This window comes from Rattus norvegicus, chromosome 1 (assembly GCF_036323735.1).
Source record: "Rattus norvegicus strain BN/NHsdMcwi chromosome 1, GRCr8, whole genome shotgun sequence".
Lineage (NCBI taxonomy): Eukaryota > Metazoa > Chordata > Mammalia > Rodentia > Muridae > Rattus > Rattus norvegicus.
In genome coordinates, this window is record NC_086019.1 from 160,484,941 (window position 1) to 160,503,807 (window position 18,867).

General features: G+C 46.4%; 1 protein-coding gene across 22 annotated transcripts in view; it reads left to right on the plus strand.

The window, feature by feature from the left end:
- The window catches only part of Tenm4 (teneurin transmembrane protein 4), a 2,974,939-nt gene that overhangs the window by 2,785,330 nt on the left and 170,742 nt on the right, over positions 1 to 18,867 (plus strand). For all 22 annotated transcript variants that reach the window (XM_039113155.2, XM_039113170.2, XM_063262756.1 and 19 more), the window contains 3 exons: positions 10,485 to 10,655; positions 16,868 to 17,082; positions 18,579 to 18,789. In XM_039113155.2, coding sequence (XP_038969083.1) covers positions 10,485 to 10,655; positions 16,868 to 17,082; positions 18,579 to 18,789 — 597 coding nt within the window. The remainder of the gene's footprint in view (positions 1 to 10,484; positions 10,656 to 16,867; positions 17,083 to 18,578; positions 18,790 to 18,867) is intronic.

Genomic DNA, 18,867 nt, shown 5'->3' on the forward strand with positions numbered 1-18,867 from the left:
TGTAAACAATTAGGAGCCTGCTTTTTCAAAACTCCAGAATTTAATTCATAACTGTGTCTAGCTCTGCTTTGAGACACCTATTCCATAAATGGGTTCTATATAACACCATTCTATAAAACAGGTTATAACAATATCTGCCTTTAAAGGGTTGTTTAAGTGACATGTGGAAGGGACTTCTCCAATATTATACCATGCACAAGAGAACAATTCTCATAAAGGAGAACCGTTATTATTTTAATAACAATCCTCACGGCGTCTTGTGTCCACCCGGCTTCACATCTCTGGCACTGTCTGGGAAGGGAAATTATAGGTTTCTCAGCCTTGGCTTACTGCCCGTACTTTGGGCACCAGGCTGGACTCCTTCCATTTGGGACAACAAGCTCTAAGGGTGATTTCTCTCCCCTCACAGGATTTCTTTATGACTCCAGGGCACAGTTTGTTTGTTTGTTTGTTTTTTAATAGAAAGAGCTAAGCTATAGTCTGAAGATGTTCATTTGGTTCTTGCACCCAGGTCCTTCCACAAATGCACTGGCCAAGGCTGCATCTCTTCAACTGTTCTTTGAAGGGGTTAGTAGGTCTCCAAAGCAAAACACTCAGTGTAGCCGCCTTCTCCATTTCTAAACAAAATCTCAGGCCTCTTAACTCTCCAAGTCCTCATAGCTCCTGATTTTACTTCTTCATCACCAGCCCTGATAACACCACAGAAACAGTCAGGTTGGTGTTAACCACACTATCGTAGACACCACACCCACTTGACTACCTCCCACCTACTTGAAGGTAGATACTGATGCCTTAGCATAGATGGCACCACCTTAAGGATAAGGAAACAGCAGCTGCTGAAAGGGAAGTTACCCCACAGCTCGAACATCATCCCTGGAGAATCAGCCATCTATGTCCTTGGCCACAGAAGTCAACATGGCCAAAGCCATACATCATTAACGGTGCTCCATTATACAGTCGGCAGTTTTGGCAACTGACAGGGAAAAGCCAGATGCTGAGGCTGAGGTGGTTTGAAAGGATGGAGAGAGCAGGCCGGGCCCTACTCTAGGAAATCAAGGAAGAGGTCTCAGTAGAGCCTGATAGGGGAGGAGCTTTCTTAGTCCACTGCCGCAGTAAGAATTCTGTACAAATTAAGGTTCTGCTTCCTTTTCTCATCAGCTTGCCGTCACCAGTTCTCTGTGCCTTCCAGTTAGACGGGCATCCATATTGCCCATGGGCTCACATGTTTGCCACATGAAAGTGGCCTTCTCTCCTGTTCTGTACAGTACAGAAAATTGAACCATGGTGCGAGAGTCCAATCTCTAGAAAGAATGCATCCATGAGTGAGAAACCGTAGCCCTGACTGCTAGTCATGTTCTAGTAAGAGACAGGATGGGAAGCAGTATATTTACTTGATTTAAAATTAGCCCCACGTAGCCACCGGTGGGATCCTGTCAGACTGCTTTATAGCAATTCTACCCTTAAAAGCTGTTTTATCTGTTGGACAAATAACTCTCATTCTGTGCCCAGAGTCTGTCAACTCATGGGAACAAGAGAGTGCCCGCAGCTTAAAGGAACCCGCAGATGGTGTGGCAGAGAGTCATGAGGAATGTGGAGAAAGAAGGAAAAGCAGGGCAGGCAACAGAACTGGCTAAATTTCTCAGTAAGAACAGGAGCTAAGGACAGAAAGGTGTCCGGATAGCGGCAGAGGTTATGACAGCTGCCCTTCACCAAGTTCCTACTGTGTGCTAGGCACCGTTCTGAGACAATTCCATGTGTTATCTCATTTGATCCTTTGGGATGGGTGTTAAAAGTCAGCTTCATTTTGAAGAGGAGGAAGCTGAGAGTGAGTGAGGCTGAGAGCTTTTGCCCAGAGTCAGGAGACTAGTGTGCTTTGGACAGACTGCCCTCTGCTCTTGGCTACAATCTGACTGACACACATGCGACTTTGATCATGAAAGCCAGGGTAGAAAAGGAAAGCCCCTTGAAGCATCCCGAAGAGCAACTCTTGCTGTGCCTGCAGCAAAGGTTTGCATTGGATTCTTCCTTTAGCTTAATATTAGCCACCGTAACTCGTCAGAAGGGCGGTGACTGAGAGCCTGTGCTTTGAAACCAAGATCTGGACTCAAATGCGGCTCCACCACTTACCTGTGTGTCTTTGGGGGTCACAGAGCCTTCAGAGCCCCCACTGTACCCTGGTATAACTCCCTGACACCTGCTATGTTAAGGCCTCTTCCCTCCACTGCAGCACCCTCAGACCTATCCTGCCTGAGATTGAGTTACAGGACCTCTTTTCATGTGTAAAATAGCACTCACAAGCCTTCGGAAACTACAGAACAAAATGTATCCACTAGCCTCACACAGTGATTCAAGCCTGGTGTCCTTTTAACCTATCCCTTTGTTGATGTTCATATGCACATATAGAACACACGGAAGCACAATCAGAAGAAAAATGCAGTTTTATGCCCTGCACCCTTGCCCAACCCTGCATCGCAGAGACCTTCTTCACTGTGGCAATCACAGATGTTTGTCGTAGAGGCTCCCATGCATACGGTGCCTGTACCTTAGCCAGTCTCCCATGTCAGGTGTCCAGGCTGCTTTCTGTTTCCTCACCTGCCACACATGTCTCTGGGCCACTGGTAGCTTTATAGAAGCAGGACTGTGAACTGGGAGATGAGAAGTTTCTGCTCTTGTGTGATCTTTGCCTTTTCTGTCATTGTTGGTGCTGATGCAAACATCAGTAAGAACTAGTTTATTCTGAGCCACAGTTGGTGACCCTGACCTGGAATAGATTCAGATGGCTCTAGTGACATGTTCCATTCTAGATACGGTTAAGTGGGGATCCTTACAGCCACCAAACAAAAAGAAGTTGCACAGCAATGCATTGGCCAGATACTTTGGTGGGGACATCAGACAGGTGACAGCACAGTGTGGTAATTTGTATAGGTCTCAGATGCTCTCTGATAACTTAGCTTTCTTTGGTGTCGGTGGAAGCCTGTAGGCTGGATAATGGGCTCTATTTCAAAGATTTACCCGACAGCTGGAAGAGTGAGCCACTCACAGCAGCTGGTAGTTAATGACTATTACGGAGTCTGAAGCCAGCGCAAAGTAATCATAGATCTGGATCTACAGCGTCCCAGCTCTCCACAGTCATGAAGTTCTGTTCTGTTGACCTGAAGAACCTTTAGTACAGTGTGACCTTTTCAGGGAATCTTGTTCTGTATTGATATTGTCATTGTTTCCCCTCCTTGGAAGACCATAAGTCCAATCACCAGTGACTTTAAACAAACAAAAAGTATCCTAAATCTGAGTACTAAAACAGGAAAGTGGGCAGCCGATCACATGACCATGCTTTCTACTTTAGAGATTAAAGATGCCACGTGGTGAGCCTAGAGAGATGGCTCAGAGGTTAAGAACACTGGCCACTTCTCCAGAGGACCGAGGTCGGATTCCCAGCACCCGCATTAAAGCCCACAACTGTCTGAATCTCCAGTTGCAGGGTGTCTGATGCCCTTTCCTGGGCTCTGATGGCCCCAGGCCTGCAAGCGATGCATAGACACAGATGCAGCCAAGCCACCCAAATGCCGCTCGGCCCAGCAGTTCCTCACAGTTAAAACCATCTCCACTCACTCCTTGGAGCTGCTCCAGCATAAATGCAAGTGGGTGTCTGCAGGAGTTGCACGCTATCCCGCTGCCTTGTGACAGCTGAAACTCCCCTCTCCTACGCTGGCTTAATGACTTTGTTAATTGCCTCTTCTGGGTTGGGTGCGAGGGTACCTTCAGTGTGTCTGAACATCAATGGAGCCTCCTTTTTTTTTTTTTTCAAATGTCAGGACAAAGCTTGCACTTTCTGAGCCATCACTCATGTCTCACTGGGCTGGAAAAGGCAACAGGAAAATGTCAGCCCCAGGATCAGACGGACCAGAGCTGGGGCGATTGAACTTTCCCACCCTGGCTCTTGGCTTTTAGAAATCATTAACATTTCAATGTGGGTGATCCTGTGAACCCCGCTACTTCTCCAAGGCCTCTCTCTGAACTCTTGGAGCATCTTGTCACCTTCTCATTGAATTACAAGTAGTCTAATGGGAAAACCACACTCCTTATCTAGGTCACCCGTGGTATACTTGAACAGGGATCTGCACCTTAGTTATAAGTATGTAAGTGCAGGGTATAATTTACATAATCCTGCAACGTGCATTGGTGGGTGGTCACTCTTCATTCCTCAGAGAATGAAGAATACAGTAAGTGATTTCTGGTATTTGAATGATCTCCTCCATCGTTAGCGGGCTGGGAGAATTGTTTATATTTTCTGGCTTCTTTTATTATAATTGTTAACCTATAGTCTCTACTCTCAGAACATTTGACCAAACAGTGTTCACTGCTCCATGTCACTTCAAAGAAGGGTTCCTGTAGGACAGAGTCTAGTGGCCCCATAAGCCCCGGCCTCCAACTCCTATTTCAGCCTTTATCTTGTGGGTAGCTTTAGGCTGCCTCTTTTCTCTTCAACTGAAAGTGAGACACAGAAAGAGGAAGAGCTTGAAGCTCGTTCACCCTTGAGCCAGCTCTGCTGTCTGGGCTTGGTAGCTCACCCTAACCTCTTTCAGTAACTCAAAGGTCACTTTAGCTTAGCTTTCACTTCAGTACCATTATATACATTCTTCACTAACGTTCTCCAGACCACCTTTTACATGAGCATGAGACTGAATGATATCTGCAATGTGTTGGCCATGGACCACACTTTGGAAGGTTACTCTTGGTACTTGAATGACTGTCAGGGATCAGGTGGTGACTGAAGCTTATAGATTCCAAGGACCAAATTCCTCACTGAGCTTTGTGTGCATGCGTGTGTGTGTGTGTGTGTGTGTGTGTGTGTGTGTGTGTGTGTGTGTGTGTCTGTCTGTCTGTCTGTCTGTCTGTCTGTCTGCCTGCCTGCCTGCCTGCCTGTCTGTCTTTGTATTTGTGTCTCTGTGTCTGTGTCTGTCTGTGTCTTTATCTGTGGGTGTATGTTTGTCATCTGTGTCTGTGTCTGTATCTCTGCATATATATCTGTGTGTGTGTGTGTGTGTGTGTGTGTGTGTGTGCTTTTCTCTTTCTGTGTCTCACTTTCAGTTGAAGAGAAAAGAGGCAACATAAAGCTACCCCCACTCCCACTGTCCCCTTCCTTTTCCTAACTAGTCCCCCTTTAACTTCCATGTCCTCCCCACCCCCTATTTGTGACCCAAACAGTTTGTGTATCTATGTGTTGTCTGTGTCTGTGTGTCCTTTGAAGAGAACACAGACTATCTTTCTTCCTCTCTCTTCCCCAAGTCTTTAACCAAGACTGCAAAACTCACCAGGCAGTACAGTGACAGAGCTGAGGGCTTCTTAGCATGACTTCTATTTGGGGCCCCAGAGGCAGGCTAAAGGTCCTCTTCACTTTTGCTTCAAGATACTGTTGCTGACTGGTCCTTTGCCTTCTCAGATCCATGTCTGTCATTCTCACCATCCAAAGGCCCAGTGGTTTTTATTAGCATGTACTAGTCATGCATGATAATGGGCTTCATCATGACATTGACATACATGCATGTAATGTACTTTGATCATATTTGCCCTCTATTGTTTTCGAGTGACCCCCTCATTCCCACTTGTCCCCTTCCTTTTCCTAACTAGTTCCTCTTTAACTTCCATGTCCTTCCCCCCCCCCCTAATTAGTGATTTAAACAGCTTGATTAGTCTTGCATACATATGGGTGAGAGGTTACTTATAGAAGCCTGAACACTTTACCAGTGGCCATATCACAGCAGAAAATATCTCTCTCTCTCTCTCTCCACCACTAGCCATTAATTGTCTAGAGATCTTCAGGGGAGGGTGGAGCGTCCAAAGGCCTTCCCTGCTCCATGACAGGGTGTTGATGAGCTCTATTCTGTGCAGGCAGTCATAGCTGCTGTGAGTTCAAGAGTACAAAGGCCATGCCATGCCCAGGAGAAGGCATTCTATGGTATCCAACCCAGTCCTCCAGCTCCAGGGTTCTTGTCTTCTGAGCCTCGGAGAGGGTGATAAAGATGTCTCATGCATAACTGAGCATTTAGCAGGCACTTACTCCCAGCATCTGGCTAGACAGAGTCTCTGCGGTTAATGCTACATCCTGTTTAAAGAAGTCTCTGACCAAAGCTGCCAGAAGGGCTAATCTACGGGGATAGACGTAATTATCCAGAAAGCAATTTGACAGGCACACCATGTCTGTTTAGCAAAACAGCAGCAGTATTCCCCAACCAAGGCCTATGTCCTCGCCAGCCCTGGACTTCTTGTGAGGTTACGGTGCAGACATGAATTCCCTCCTGACTATGGGAATTCCAATCAGAAAGTGGTCGGTTACCCCTCACTTGCTACTGTTGTGTCAGTGGGCACCTCTTGCCTGTTAGGTTAGCAGCGAAGTATCAGCAAGCAATTTCTCAGCTCCATCTTGATGGCATCGATCCTTTTCCCTATCACCATTAGCCCAGGGTGGCCCGGGGAGTCTCTGAGGAATATGGCACAAGTCACAAATGGTTTTAAGTGAAGTTTTGCTTCCAGAGGGTCCTTTGCTATATATAGGTCACAGAGACTACCTGTCACTCTCACAACTGTGTGAGCTTCTCCAAGGAGGCAGAGCAGAAAGAATGAGATGTCAACACAGACCTGTAACTTCCCCTGGGACCCTGGACTTGGGGATCAGACTCATCTCTGAGACTCTGCTCTCCCACCCTACCGAAGGATGCCCCAGCAGGGTTGTTTGTTTTGTTTTGCTTTTTAAGGAAAAGCTTGCTTTCCTAGCTTCTTAAAATTAAGCTCTGACAATAAAAATGTTCCTTTTCACAGAGCTGTGAGCATTCTATTCATTCTGGAATTAGTTAATTCTTGTGACCTTTTAACAAGACAGCACTTGGCACTCTTAGATAAGATAATTGACTCTGATGGGGGAAGGAGCTCTGCTCATTTAATGGCGTACATCCGAGTTGTGTGTAGCTCAAGGAAGTTCTCCATTACCGTCAGAGTTGCCAATATATAGATTAAAACAGTAGGAAGGTAAGTAGAAATGTGAGCCAATTCAACCCAGGAAATACCAGCTTCCCTCCTCACCGGCAGGCCGGCTGTCTTCTTATCGTCACCATTACTCAGAAGTGGAAAGCAGGGTAAAGCACCTTGCACAGGACTCCTGACTAAAACGTCGCTCCGTCAGCGGGAGCTGCTAGTATCCCCGTCCGTGTTATTATCAACAAATCCAACCCCTGGGAAAATACAGTACTTATGGGCACTGGGCAAAGTACCTTGGCATATAGTAGCCCACTGATATGGTACGCTAAGCCCCAGTGTACCCTTATGACGTGGTGCTCCACTGACTTGGTGCCCCTCTGACATGGTATCTCCCTCACAAGGCACCACTTTGACATGCCACCTCATTGTCACGAAACCCCTCTGACAGGGTACACCACTTACACGGCACCCCACTGACATGGTATACACCTCTGAAATAGCACCCCTTGGACATGGTACTGCTCCTGCATGCTCCTCTGACATTAATACCTTCCCCACTGAGCACATACCTCTGACACAGGGCCCCTCTGCTAAGGTATTCCTCTGGTATGGTATAGTACTTATGCAGTACCCCCATTAGCATAGTGCACGCCTCTGATAGAGGACCCTTATGACACGACACCCCACTGAGTCAGTGCTAAAAGCACTGATGGAATGTTCCCCCATTTCTCAGATAAGACACTACAGCTAGGAAACAGCAATTGGGGTTCAGAGTCTTCTTACCTCTGGTCCCACATCACAGACACCAGAGCAAAAGGAAAAGTCGTTCTCCTCACTGTCACACAAATACAACCTCCTGGCTGAAGCAGCCATGTGCCTATCCCGGACATGATTTGAATATGCCCTGGAGTCATAGATATGCTGTGTTTGCCAGGTGCCTCTACCATGTTTTATGGCCTAAAAAGGCTGTCATAGGTCCTCAAATCCACTCGCTGTGAACGTATCCGTATAACAACCTGTTTCTCGGCATCCTGTGGAATCCTGTTTCAGCCTTGGAGGCTCTGATTTTCAGGAAGGAGTGTCTTCATCTGCCAGCTTCATGCACTGTGAGATAGAGCTGATAAGAGACAGCAACAGACTCAGGGTGCTAGTCTTCATGTCTGGGTTGCAGACTAGATGCAGGTTCTAGACCAGCCTCTGCTTCTTCTTGTCCATTTAATCTCCTACATGGCAGTAGCTCTCTTGCCTTCACTTGTTCATCTGTAACATCTGGCTACAAAGATTAACCTTTTAGTTTGCATGAAAGCCAAAGGATACATTGTTCTGATAGTTTTATGTGTGTAGCGCACAGTAAAACATCTCAATCATTGTCTTATCAGTCATTATAATTTTAACTAACCTTCTGATTGCTTTTATTAATCTGTACTAAGACCTAACATTTCTGAGCCCTCTCAAAATTGTGTCTAGTGGCGTTGAGGATTAGAAATACTGCATTCGTGTTACCAGACATACACCTTAGGCAGTCAGTATAATTCTATGGACCTTCCTATTGGGCCTTCCCATCTCTGTAGATCAGCCCTGCCTTCCTGTGGCCCTCCTTCTCAGGCACCCCTTCCTCTAGGCCATGCCCTTCTGAGTGGACATCCTAACCCATCTGTCTTCACTGCTTGAGTGTGTGCTCTGGCTGTCTGAATCGATTCTAACTCTCCAGAGTTTGCCACAGAGGGCCTTTAAAAATAGGATCATCAATGAGAGGAAGGGGTCCTAGACAGGACATGGTGGGGGATCCAGGAAGACGAATGCTTGCTACATGTGGGAGAGCCAGAGCAGGGATCCTGGATGTGGCGAGTGCAGACCTCTGACCAGGTTTAAATCTTGTTTCATTTTGGAGTAGTATTTTGGGGTTGGGTTGGGTTTTGGTGTATGTGTGTTATGTGGCACTGTGCGAGTGCCAGCACAAGTGTGCTACAACACTCAAGTGGACATCGGAAGACAACTTTAGGGGTTTGTTTCTCCTTCCACGTCGTTAAGGTGGAGTTTCTTCTGTTGTGTTTGCCACCATGCATACTCCAGCACATAGTGACCAGCTTTTGGTAATTTAGTGGATTGAATTCAGGACATAAGCTCTGCCAAGTCATCTTTGTATCTCTTTTTGTGTTTGTGAAAGGGTCTCACCAAATGGAGCAGACTGGCCTCCTAGCTCAATAGATCTCACAGCCTGCCTCCTCAGCCTCCCCCCTGCTGGGGTTACAGATGTGTGTCACCATGCACGAATCAAGAGCTAAGTATTGATTCCCAAAGTGAAGTCCAGACAGCAGTCACGCACCAATTACAGATCTTTGTGGAAACAGCATCCACAGCCTGAACAGGCACTGTATACTTCAGACAGTGTTCACTCTTTGCTGTCTCGTGGCACAAAACACGGATGTGCAGAACATCCCCCTCCCACCCCTGCCCTGCACCATGCCCTTCCCTCACAGGGAACACCCAGCGTTATGACTGCCTTTCATATCCTTCCGATACTCAGTACACTGTAAAGTCAAAGGCCGTATGTCAAACACATTCTTCTGCAGGTTACAGTTTTTGTTCTAGAAAAGAAAAGCATAAAAATCTTCTTCAGTCTCTTTATGATCGGTGCTTTTGTGTTGTGTGGCTAGATCCTACCTGGCCTCTTCTCAATGGACCAGTTTATGAAATTTTGCTATTAAAATAATGTTGTAGTGAGTAACCCTGTATGTGCACCATTTATTACATATGTGAGTGTATCTGGAGGAGAAGTTTCTAGAATCGGGACCTTGAAATCCCAGGGTAAAGGGTGAATATATTTTAAATTTTATGGCTTTTTATCACGTAGCCATTTATGCTCACGCCAGCAAAGTGTGCGGGCGCCGGCTTCCCCTCCTCTGCCAACACAGTATATTTTCAGTCCTTTTTATCTTTGCCAAACCATATGTGAAAACTAATATTTCAGAGTTTGACTTAGATTTCTTTCACAGTGAGTGATGTTAAGAGCCTTTTCGTATGATTCAGGGCCCTTGGTATTTCCTGTTCTGTAACCTGTCTGTTCATATCCTATGCCCATTTTTCTGCCACACTGTTAGACTTTACCTATTCGTGGGTGTTGTTTTTATATTAAGGAGATAATCCTTTGTCATACAAATTATAGATTTTTATTTGTCCTTTGATGAAAAAGGTGAAGGCCTCCTGGAGCTCTGATCTTCCTGATTACCCATAACATCACCAGACTGTGAGCCCCTTGGGGACATGGTCTAAACCTTGATCATCACTGTGTCTCGAGCCCCCTTGCAGAGTCTGGCACTCTAAGATCTCTCTCTCTCTCTCTCTCTCTCTCTCTCTCTCTCTCTCTCTCTCTCTCTCTCTCTCTCTGGGGGCTGTTGTTGAACTGAACTGAGGGTCTGTCTTCCCCACCCCAGACCCCCTTTCCTTGTGGCTTGGGAGTTCCATTTCCACCTCCAGCAGAAAAAGATGACTTTTTCCATTGCTCACTACAGCCATGCACCTGTTTGGCCTAAACTGGCACCTGCAGCCGATGGAGGGGCAGATGTATGAGATCACGGAGGACACAGCCAGCAGCTGGCCTGTGCCAACGGACGTCTCCCTGTATCCCTCAGGGGGCACTGGCTTAGAGACCCCTGACAGGAAAGGCAAAGGAGCCGCAGAAGGTAGGGTTGCTGCGTTGTCCGTGTCGTGAGTCCTCTGTGTCTGCCTTTGAACGGAGGAGGCCTCCATCATGCACACCCTGTGCCTGACTCACAGCTCATGCTTCGTCTTCTTCCGTCCTCCACACCCCATGCCAGCTGCAGTCCACCTGTGTCTTCATCCCCATTCCCTGTCGGTGTGAGCCCAGAGCCGGGCCAGCGGGACCCAGGGTGCTTGCTCTGCCACATCTCATTCCATGCCTCCGCAGATGCGTTCAGGGCATTCACACTGCCAGCCAGCCATCTTTGTGTGGGATCAAGAGGCATGTGTGGGAGGGGACATGGTAGGGGGTGGTGCGGTCAACTTTTAGACTGTGTTTCAGTAGAAATATTTCAGAAGATGGGCCCACCCAGTGACCAAGTCACTGCTGTCTCTGACCAGCTTCTTTGTCTGCAGTAGTAACAATTATTGTGTACTCACTGTGTTTGCATCAAAACTTCTGACTAGCGTCATTTTACCACACACTTAACCCTCACAACCCCATGAAATGGGTATAATTAGCTATGTCCATTCTAGGTACAAACACAAATGATGACATGAAGGGACTTGACCCAGAGGATGTCAGAATTGAGTATATGAATTTGGGTCTAGGACCTCAGAGCTCTCACCAACCCCCCCCCCATTAGTTTTCCCAACTGATCCACCCCCATGGTGACAGGACCTCAAAGGAGATATAGATGTGAAATCCTGTTGTACCATGAGGCATGACAGAAATAGTGGTGACATTTTGTGCTTGGCATTCTTGAGTGGGAACCCATGGACCCATATTTTGAATTTCTTAATGGTCTTTATAACAATCCATAGATACAACTTCCCTCACTGTCAGCCAAAATTGGAACAATGTGAGCTCCCAGGCCAGTCCACATGTCCTTCAGGCATGGTGGCCTTCCCTTCTCCTGCACCTGCTGTGATCTTTGTTTTTGCTCTGCTGTTTTCCTGTTGGCAAAGTGGCCATGGCCCCTACCTTTGTAGCTCACACCATGTTTCCTCTTGCCTTGCTTAACTCTGGGCTCATGCCTTTTGGGTCTCTGTGTCCTTTCAAAGCCATTGGTTTGGTTAAAAGGGTAACTTGTGCTTACCCAGAGCACCTCTTCTGCAATGATGATCTTCAAGTTCAAAGTCAACTGCTGTTGACCTGTGGACACATTTAAGGGATATGAACAGAGACTTCTGAAAGAACCAAACCCGAATGCTTACCCACTGTTTTGAGAGAAAAGGCCTTTCATTCATTTTAAAGATTTTTAAGAACCAAAATACTGAATAACGTATGCTGCCTTGCCCAGTCACGGGGTAGGGAAGAAGGCAACATGTGGAGACCACTGGTGGAGCTGCTGACTGTGATGTCAGCTTAAGCAAACTCCCTGAGCCAAGCATTCCAGACTCCACTTCTGCTTCCTGTGGCTCAGTTAGAAAGCACTGAGCTGCAGGTTCTCTATAGGTTGCATTGCAATTTGCAAGTCCTACCGGTGAAATCTGTACAAGAATCGTTGTGGGGTAGACTGGCACTCTTCAGGGATCTGGCAGAGGTGGCACTGTCCATGGTCCTGCTGGTGGCTTGCAGACCTCACGCTAATTCACGTTGTCTAGTCCCACCAGTGGAACCCACAGAGGAACCGCTGCCTTTAGACCAGCCTGTGAAGACGCATGCAAGCCATCTTTATCCCTCGTGGAATTGGTAAAGGACCTCCTGTAACACAGCATAGTTTCTTCCCACCATGAATCTCTAACAGACATTCCTTCAGCGGGAGTTAAGCCTATCTGAAATCTTGCACGCTAATGAAATTACTTTGTGGGTTGTTTGGGTTCTGTTAGTTTTTCCGGAGAAGGGGGTTGTGTAGATAAGAAACAACATGAAATTACACTGCCTTATTGGCTTGTTTTAATTGGGGAATTTTTGCTTAAAGGGATTATCGGTTATTACTGATGCAAATGAAAATCCTGTTTATAAGCCCCTTAAATGGAGGGCAGTACTGGAAAGCAGTCAGCATCAGGAGTGATTGCTGTGGGGGAGGGGGCAATGCATGTGCCTGAAACATGGTTCTTCTCCCCCCTCCACCCCAAGCGAACCAATGTCTACTCAGTTTCTGTTTTAAATTGTGATGATAAAACCCTGCTTCCTTAGACTTTGTCTCGGTAGTGAAATTCCTAACCCTACTTTGAGGGCACATTTCTGGCCCCTTCTGATGGTATCAGGGGAAAGAATTGATTACAGAATTAAGATTAGCGTCCCTGTACCATGATCATGGGAAAAGCAGTATGATGTGATTAAGAGAAAAAAAAGCTAGTGGTGGGCTCAGATGTCCTTGAAGCCACACGGTCCAAATGTGGTTCCCAACCCAGCCTTTTATTTGTTCCATTCACTCGTTCTAGTTACTTCATCCATCTGACCTCAGTTTCCTCATCTGTAAAACAAGGATGATGGTGGCTCCTTTGCTAGCCCACCAGGGAGGAGACACTTGTAGAGAGTGGTCATCAGTCCAGCGAGGCCTCTCATCTTGTCTACCTAGTCCAGGCCATTCCACTTCAAAGCTGAAGACCCTAGGGATGTATACTCATTAACATTTACCCTCATGGGTCTTCCTAAGGTTTGGGGTATTTAAAAAATATTTTAAAGCATGCCTTTTAAATTATATAAATTAAAATGTGATGATCCCAGTACCGTGTTTCTCACGTCTGTGAGGATGACATTAAACTGTAATTGATGCTGTATTTTACAAAGTGTCTCTAACCATTTCGGGGTCATTATGGGGCAGAAACCAAATGTAGCAGCTTCCTGAAACAACACCACAGGACCTCACGCTTGCATTAATGGGGAAGGAGGAGTCGCTGCGTAAACATGCCTCTCTGATGGTCGACTAGGCCGGCCAGGGATGGTGCTTTCCTTTTGCAGTGGAATAAGAATGCCTATCAGTTTGAACCATACAAATTGCCGCACACGGGCTCAGCTGGGCTCTCCAAAATGGAACAGCTTATTTTGATAGCCAAATAAATTTCAAACAGTTGCTAAGGAAACTAAGGGATTCTTTGTGCAATCTATTGCACTGAGAATAACAAAAAGAAAAAAAATTAGGTGAGGGGATTGTCAGTTGACTAGAAATTTAGAACCTGGATAGATGGATCCGCTCAGGAGAGTCAAGACTGTGATTGGGATGCAGGGCAATTCCAGTTCTTCCAAATCTCCCACGTTTGATGGAGCCATTCGACCATTTCAGCAGCTCATTGAGAGATTTCTTTTATGGACGTGATTGTGTATTTGGACAGCATTGCTCTAAGAAGCCTGAATCTAAGTGTACAAAGATAAAGATAGTTATCAGTGGAATCTGTGCTGTGAAACTGAATCATGCTGTTGGAAGGGCTAGGGTCTAAACCGAGTTTCCTGTACCATTTGTCAAGGCCTAGGGACACCTAGCAGTACTATAGTGTGCTTCTCATGGCCGTCTTCAGACCCCCAGCTACCCTGAGTCTGTTTACGGCTTCCTGATGAGTAAAATGTGACCAACTTCCAAACCCTGACATACCACCAGGTTCTTAACCGGACCTTGGATCTAGCTGGCTAAATCTTGACATTCACCCCACGAACCCCACTGGAGTTGCTGCCCTTTGAGAGGGTCAGTGTACCCCAACACCACCGAAGAGTGTCACTCCAGATTTTAATTCACCACTCACGTATTTAATCCCTCTGAGAAGCCACATTCTACGAGGTAAAGAGATTTCTCAAGTGACTTCGTCTCTGACTGGCTTCTTAAGCATTCAGAGCCTCCTCCGTGTAGAGTTGGTCTTAGTGTCCTGAGAATCAACTGAGCTCATGTAAATGAGGGCCCTTGACATAGCTGGAACTCATTAACCTCCGCCTTAGCACTGTTCCTCCGACGAATACCTGCTGTCTTCCAGAATATGCATGAAAGAAGAGTTTCATACACAGATTTCCCCCTCTACCAGCCTCTCCTCCCATCCCCTTCACTCCACTGGTGCATTACACTTCGCAGTGGGACATTTTATATTCTAGTCCTCACGCTTTGTGCTCAGAATTAAAAACAAGGAGTCTCACGATCTGGAAAGACAAAGGCAGGTCGGGTTCTTTCTCTCTCTCCTCCAGCCCTGCCTAGCCCCAGCCCTGGCAATCTCAGGCATCTTTCCCATGAGCTAAAGGCAGCAAATGCTGTTCACTCTTTCCTCTCGGCCACCATTCCCCACCAATTGGCCCAGTGTGAAAAGAGTATTTCTCTCATACCCAGCCCACATCCTTGAACTATAGAAAGTGCAATGACAGAAAACTCTCCTCTGTCACTCTTTGGGGCAAGTGCTATGTCTATTTATATACCCTCGCCTAGAATCCTGCCTGAGTTCTGGAGGGTATCTCTGGACCCATCATGACCTGTAAGGCTGCCTCCCACCCTATGCTCTCCTCTTTGCCAGAGAGGAAAGGAGCCCTGGGCTAAAGTGAGGGAAGATTTTCCATTATTTATTCCGAGGCAGGGAACATGTGAGTGCAGACAGTTCTCCAGCCCCCTTGGCTCCGACCCCACCCTGCTCTCCTAAAAGCAGTCCCTGGAATTAGCAGGCTATGCTGCTTTCTCAGCCTTTCCTAGGCATGGGAGGTTCAGAGGGCGCTATGCTTACACCCCTCAGTTCTGCCTCCCTGGGAGAGCTCAGAGCTGAGGGTGCAAACTCTCTACCTGCACCATAAAAGGGTTACAGTCCCGGGTACCTACAGATCAGATAAAGAAGGATGAGAGTAATGCTGTCCCATCTTAATGCAATGTGAATCAGACTCTTGCCTTTGAAGTTCCGTGACTCATGATGTAGAAGTTTGTCTTCATTTTCAAGGTAAAAGTCTGGGGCACATTCCTCCCATAAGGAGTTAAATGCAGAGCCCCCCCCCCCCATGTTAGTGATAGAATACCGTGATACTTTTACTAATAGTGCGCATTTTAACTTTTTTTTTTGTTGTTGGCACATTTTTAATTAAAATAACATTTAACGGTTTGAAGCTAAAAACCTGATGTTTCTGCCTAGGAGTTTATAAGGGAATGATAACATATGGAGAAGTTTAACATTTAAATTGAATTTTATTATTTAAAACAGTAAAATATTTTATGACTACAACAATGGCCTGCCAAGCCCCATCTCAGCGTCAAACATGCTTTGTAAGGAATCTTGCAAAGCTGAGAGCGGGGGGTGGGGGGGAATACATTGTAATTTCTCCTCTCCAAATGCTTTTCATAAAAAGTCCCACAAACGTGTTTCCTTTGCAAATGGCTCTTGTTCTCTTAGAACATCTTAGAGTATCTCTATCCACGCAAAAAGCCTTAGACCCAGGATGCCCAGGGGGGTTTTACTACTGACAAATACAGTGGAGCCTATTGACTTGATTTGGGGTTTTTAGAGTCCCAAGGGTGGTCCTCCCAATGCCCCTGCCCCTCCTCTCTGATTCTTAAGAAGGCCAATGTCTGGCAGAAAGCTAGGGCTTATCTCTCGCACATGTGAGTGTGTTTAATTACTGTGAAGGGGAAGTTTGGTAAGTAGCCTCCTTCCTGGGGTTTGGTGCCCCCCACCAGAAGCAGTCACTGCTGTGCACCCTCCACCCTTGTGGTACAGGGCTGAGGGCTGGGTTAAATTTTCTAAGTTTGCTGTAGATTTCATCTATGAACCTGAGAGGTTTCTTTAACTATTAAAATGCACACGATAAATGAGCCCTCCACTCCCATCCTGCCACTATAGGGTTGGAAGATGAATGACAACACCTCACTCCCTCTGTCCTCTCTACTTCATCATACAGCCTTTTATACACACACACACACACACACACACACACACACACACACACATACACACACACACACGATTGCAAAGTTTTTCTCATGTGACCACTGACGATTATTTTTAGGATCAAAATATATTTTAACAAGCTGTAGCATTATGCAGTAAACAGATGGCCCTTTGGGAGTACCCATACGGCTTTGAAAGAATGAATATTTTTAGCAGAACAATTTGAGCATCACTGGGGAGAAAATTCTAGACTATCTTACTCCTATGGAGGAGGAGCAAAGCAGGGAGCTGACTGCAGACCTCTGGGGTGAGAGGTAGAGTGGAGTCCGGGATGTTGGGACACTGGTTCCTTGTTGTATGTGGCTAACCAGAATGTTCTTGTCTTTCCTTCCCTGTGTCTTGGTAGGAAAGCCAAGTAGTTTATTTCCAGAGGACAGTTTCATAGACTCTGGAGAAATCGATGTGGGGAGACGGGCTTCCCAGAAGATCCCGCCTGGAACGTTCTGGAGATCTCAGGTGTTCATAGACCACCCTGTGCATCTGAAGTTCAATGTGTCTCTGGGGAAAGCAGCTCTGGTTGGCATTTACGGCAGAAAAGGCCTTCCTCCTTCTCATACTCAGGTAACTGGACCCCACATCCTGACTAACCTCTTGGATGTCCATTCAGATTCTAACCCAGGCCAGAAGCCTAGACATTTCCTGAAGCTTAAAGGAAATTTCATGTTATTGTATAGGTTTCTCATCCATTTGCCCCCTTAACATCCTGCCTTCCAGAAGAGTGAGGTTAGGTCTCTGGATCTTTTTCAGAGAATTCTAGGACACTTCACAACTACCTTTCTGCTACTACACCCCTTCCAAAATGACAGGTCCCAGACATTATGGCCCAGAGAGAAAACCACACATTGTGCATGAATCCTCTTTCCATGGGCAATGCGAGCTTGGGTCCAAAATTTATCCTCTCCTTGAGAACCTCCTCATCTACAAAATAGGAAGTAATGGTAACTGCCCTGCAGAATTCCTGTAACAAGGAGCATTCATAGAAGGCTTAGCATAGACACTCCAAATCAATAACTTGCCTTGTCTCTTGCATCCCTCCTTTCCTCAGGATTTTACATTTATTTGAACACATGTACCAGAAACAAAGAGCTGGGGATATGGTACAGGGACAATGTTTGTGCTTAGCATGCTGGACTCTGGGTTCCATCTCTGACACCAAAAGAGAGGAAGAGGGAAAGAAAAGAAAGAAATAGGATGAGGAGGAGTCATGAGTCAGAGAGAACAGAGGCCTGTGCACCCCCCCACACACACACCCCATGCACACACATGCACAACTATGATCACACACCTACAACACACATGCTAACTTTACAGTTAAAGTCATCAAAGCCGTAAATATCCATCATCCATTCTGAGGTCATGTGTAAAACTTTTAGCTCCAAAGGTCAGGTCACAGAGCAATGGATGAGCCTGGTCTCTGGCGACCACAGAACTTCACAGCATCAGCTTTGTTCGAGGTAGGCTAAATATCTCCCATCCACTAAAATCTAACTAGGGAGCTACTCGGAGTGAGGGAGCAAAGCTTCACCCTCCTGATGTCCCTACTGCATGGCGGACTTTCCTGGAGCTTCAAACCAACAGTCTTGGATCAATCAGTGTGTGTGTTTCACAGATGGAATTATGAGCTAATCCAATTCAGCCCATGACTAACCCAACCCTACTCAGTGCTGCAATCCCACTCCAACTTCCTAAGATTCCCATCCGTACTTGCACTGAACCTCCGATAATTACAGAGTGGCTGGTGTGTTCCTACTGAGGCACCTGCCACTAAAGAAAACATGGCTGTCTTAATGTGTACACAATCAAGTAAAGGCTTGTATGTCTCAAAATTAAAACAAAGCAAGGCAATGGATAAGCATTAATTTTGCCACGTTCACAAATAAGTTGGAAGAATATTACCATGACGACTGCAGATCTAGAGAGGACTTGTTTGGTTTATTCTCCTGGCCTCTCTTCCTGACTCCCTTCCCTTCTAGAAACTCCACAGGAGAAGCCCTGCACGGAGCTTGGTGAAGTGGAGGTGTCCGTTCATTGCTAACTCTGCTCCCTTTGTGCTTTAGTTTGACTTTGTAGAGCTACTGGATGGAAGAAGGCTGCTAACCCAAGAGGCAAGGAGCCTGGAGGGTCCTCAGCGCCAGTCTCGAGGCACCGTCCCCCCATCCAGCCATGAGACCGGTTTCATCCAGTATCTGGATTCAGGAATCTGGCACCTGGCCTTTTACAATGATGGGAAAGAGTCTGAAGTGGTTTCCTTCCTCACCACCACCATTGGTAAGCAGCTACACCCTCTATTAATGTGTTTGGATGAGAGGAAGGTTGTGTGGACTGAGGAGTTGGTACTGGCAAGGA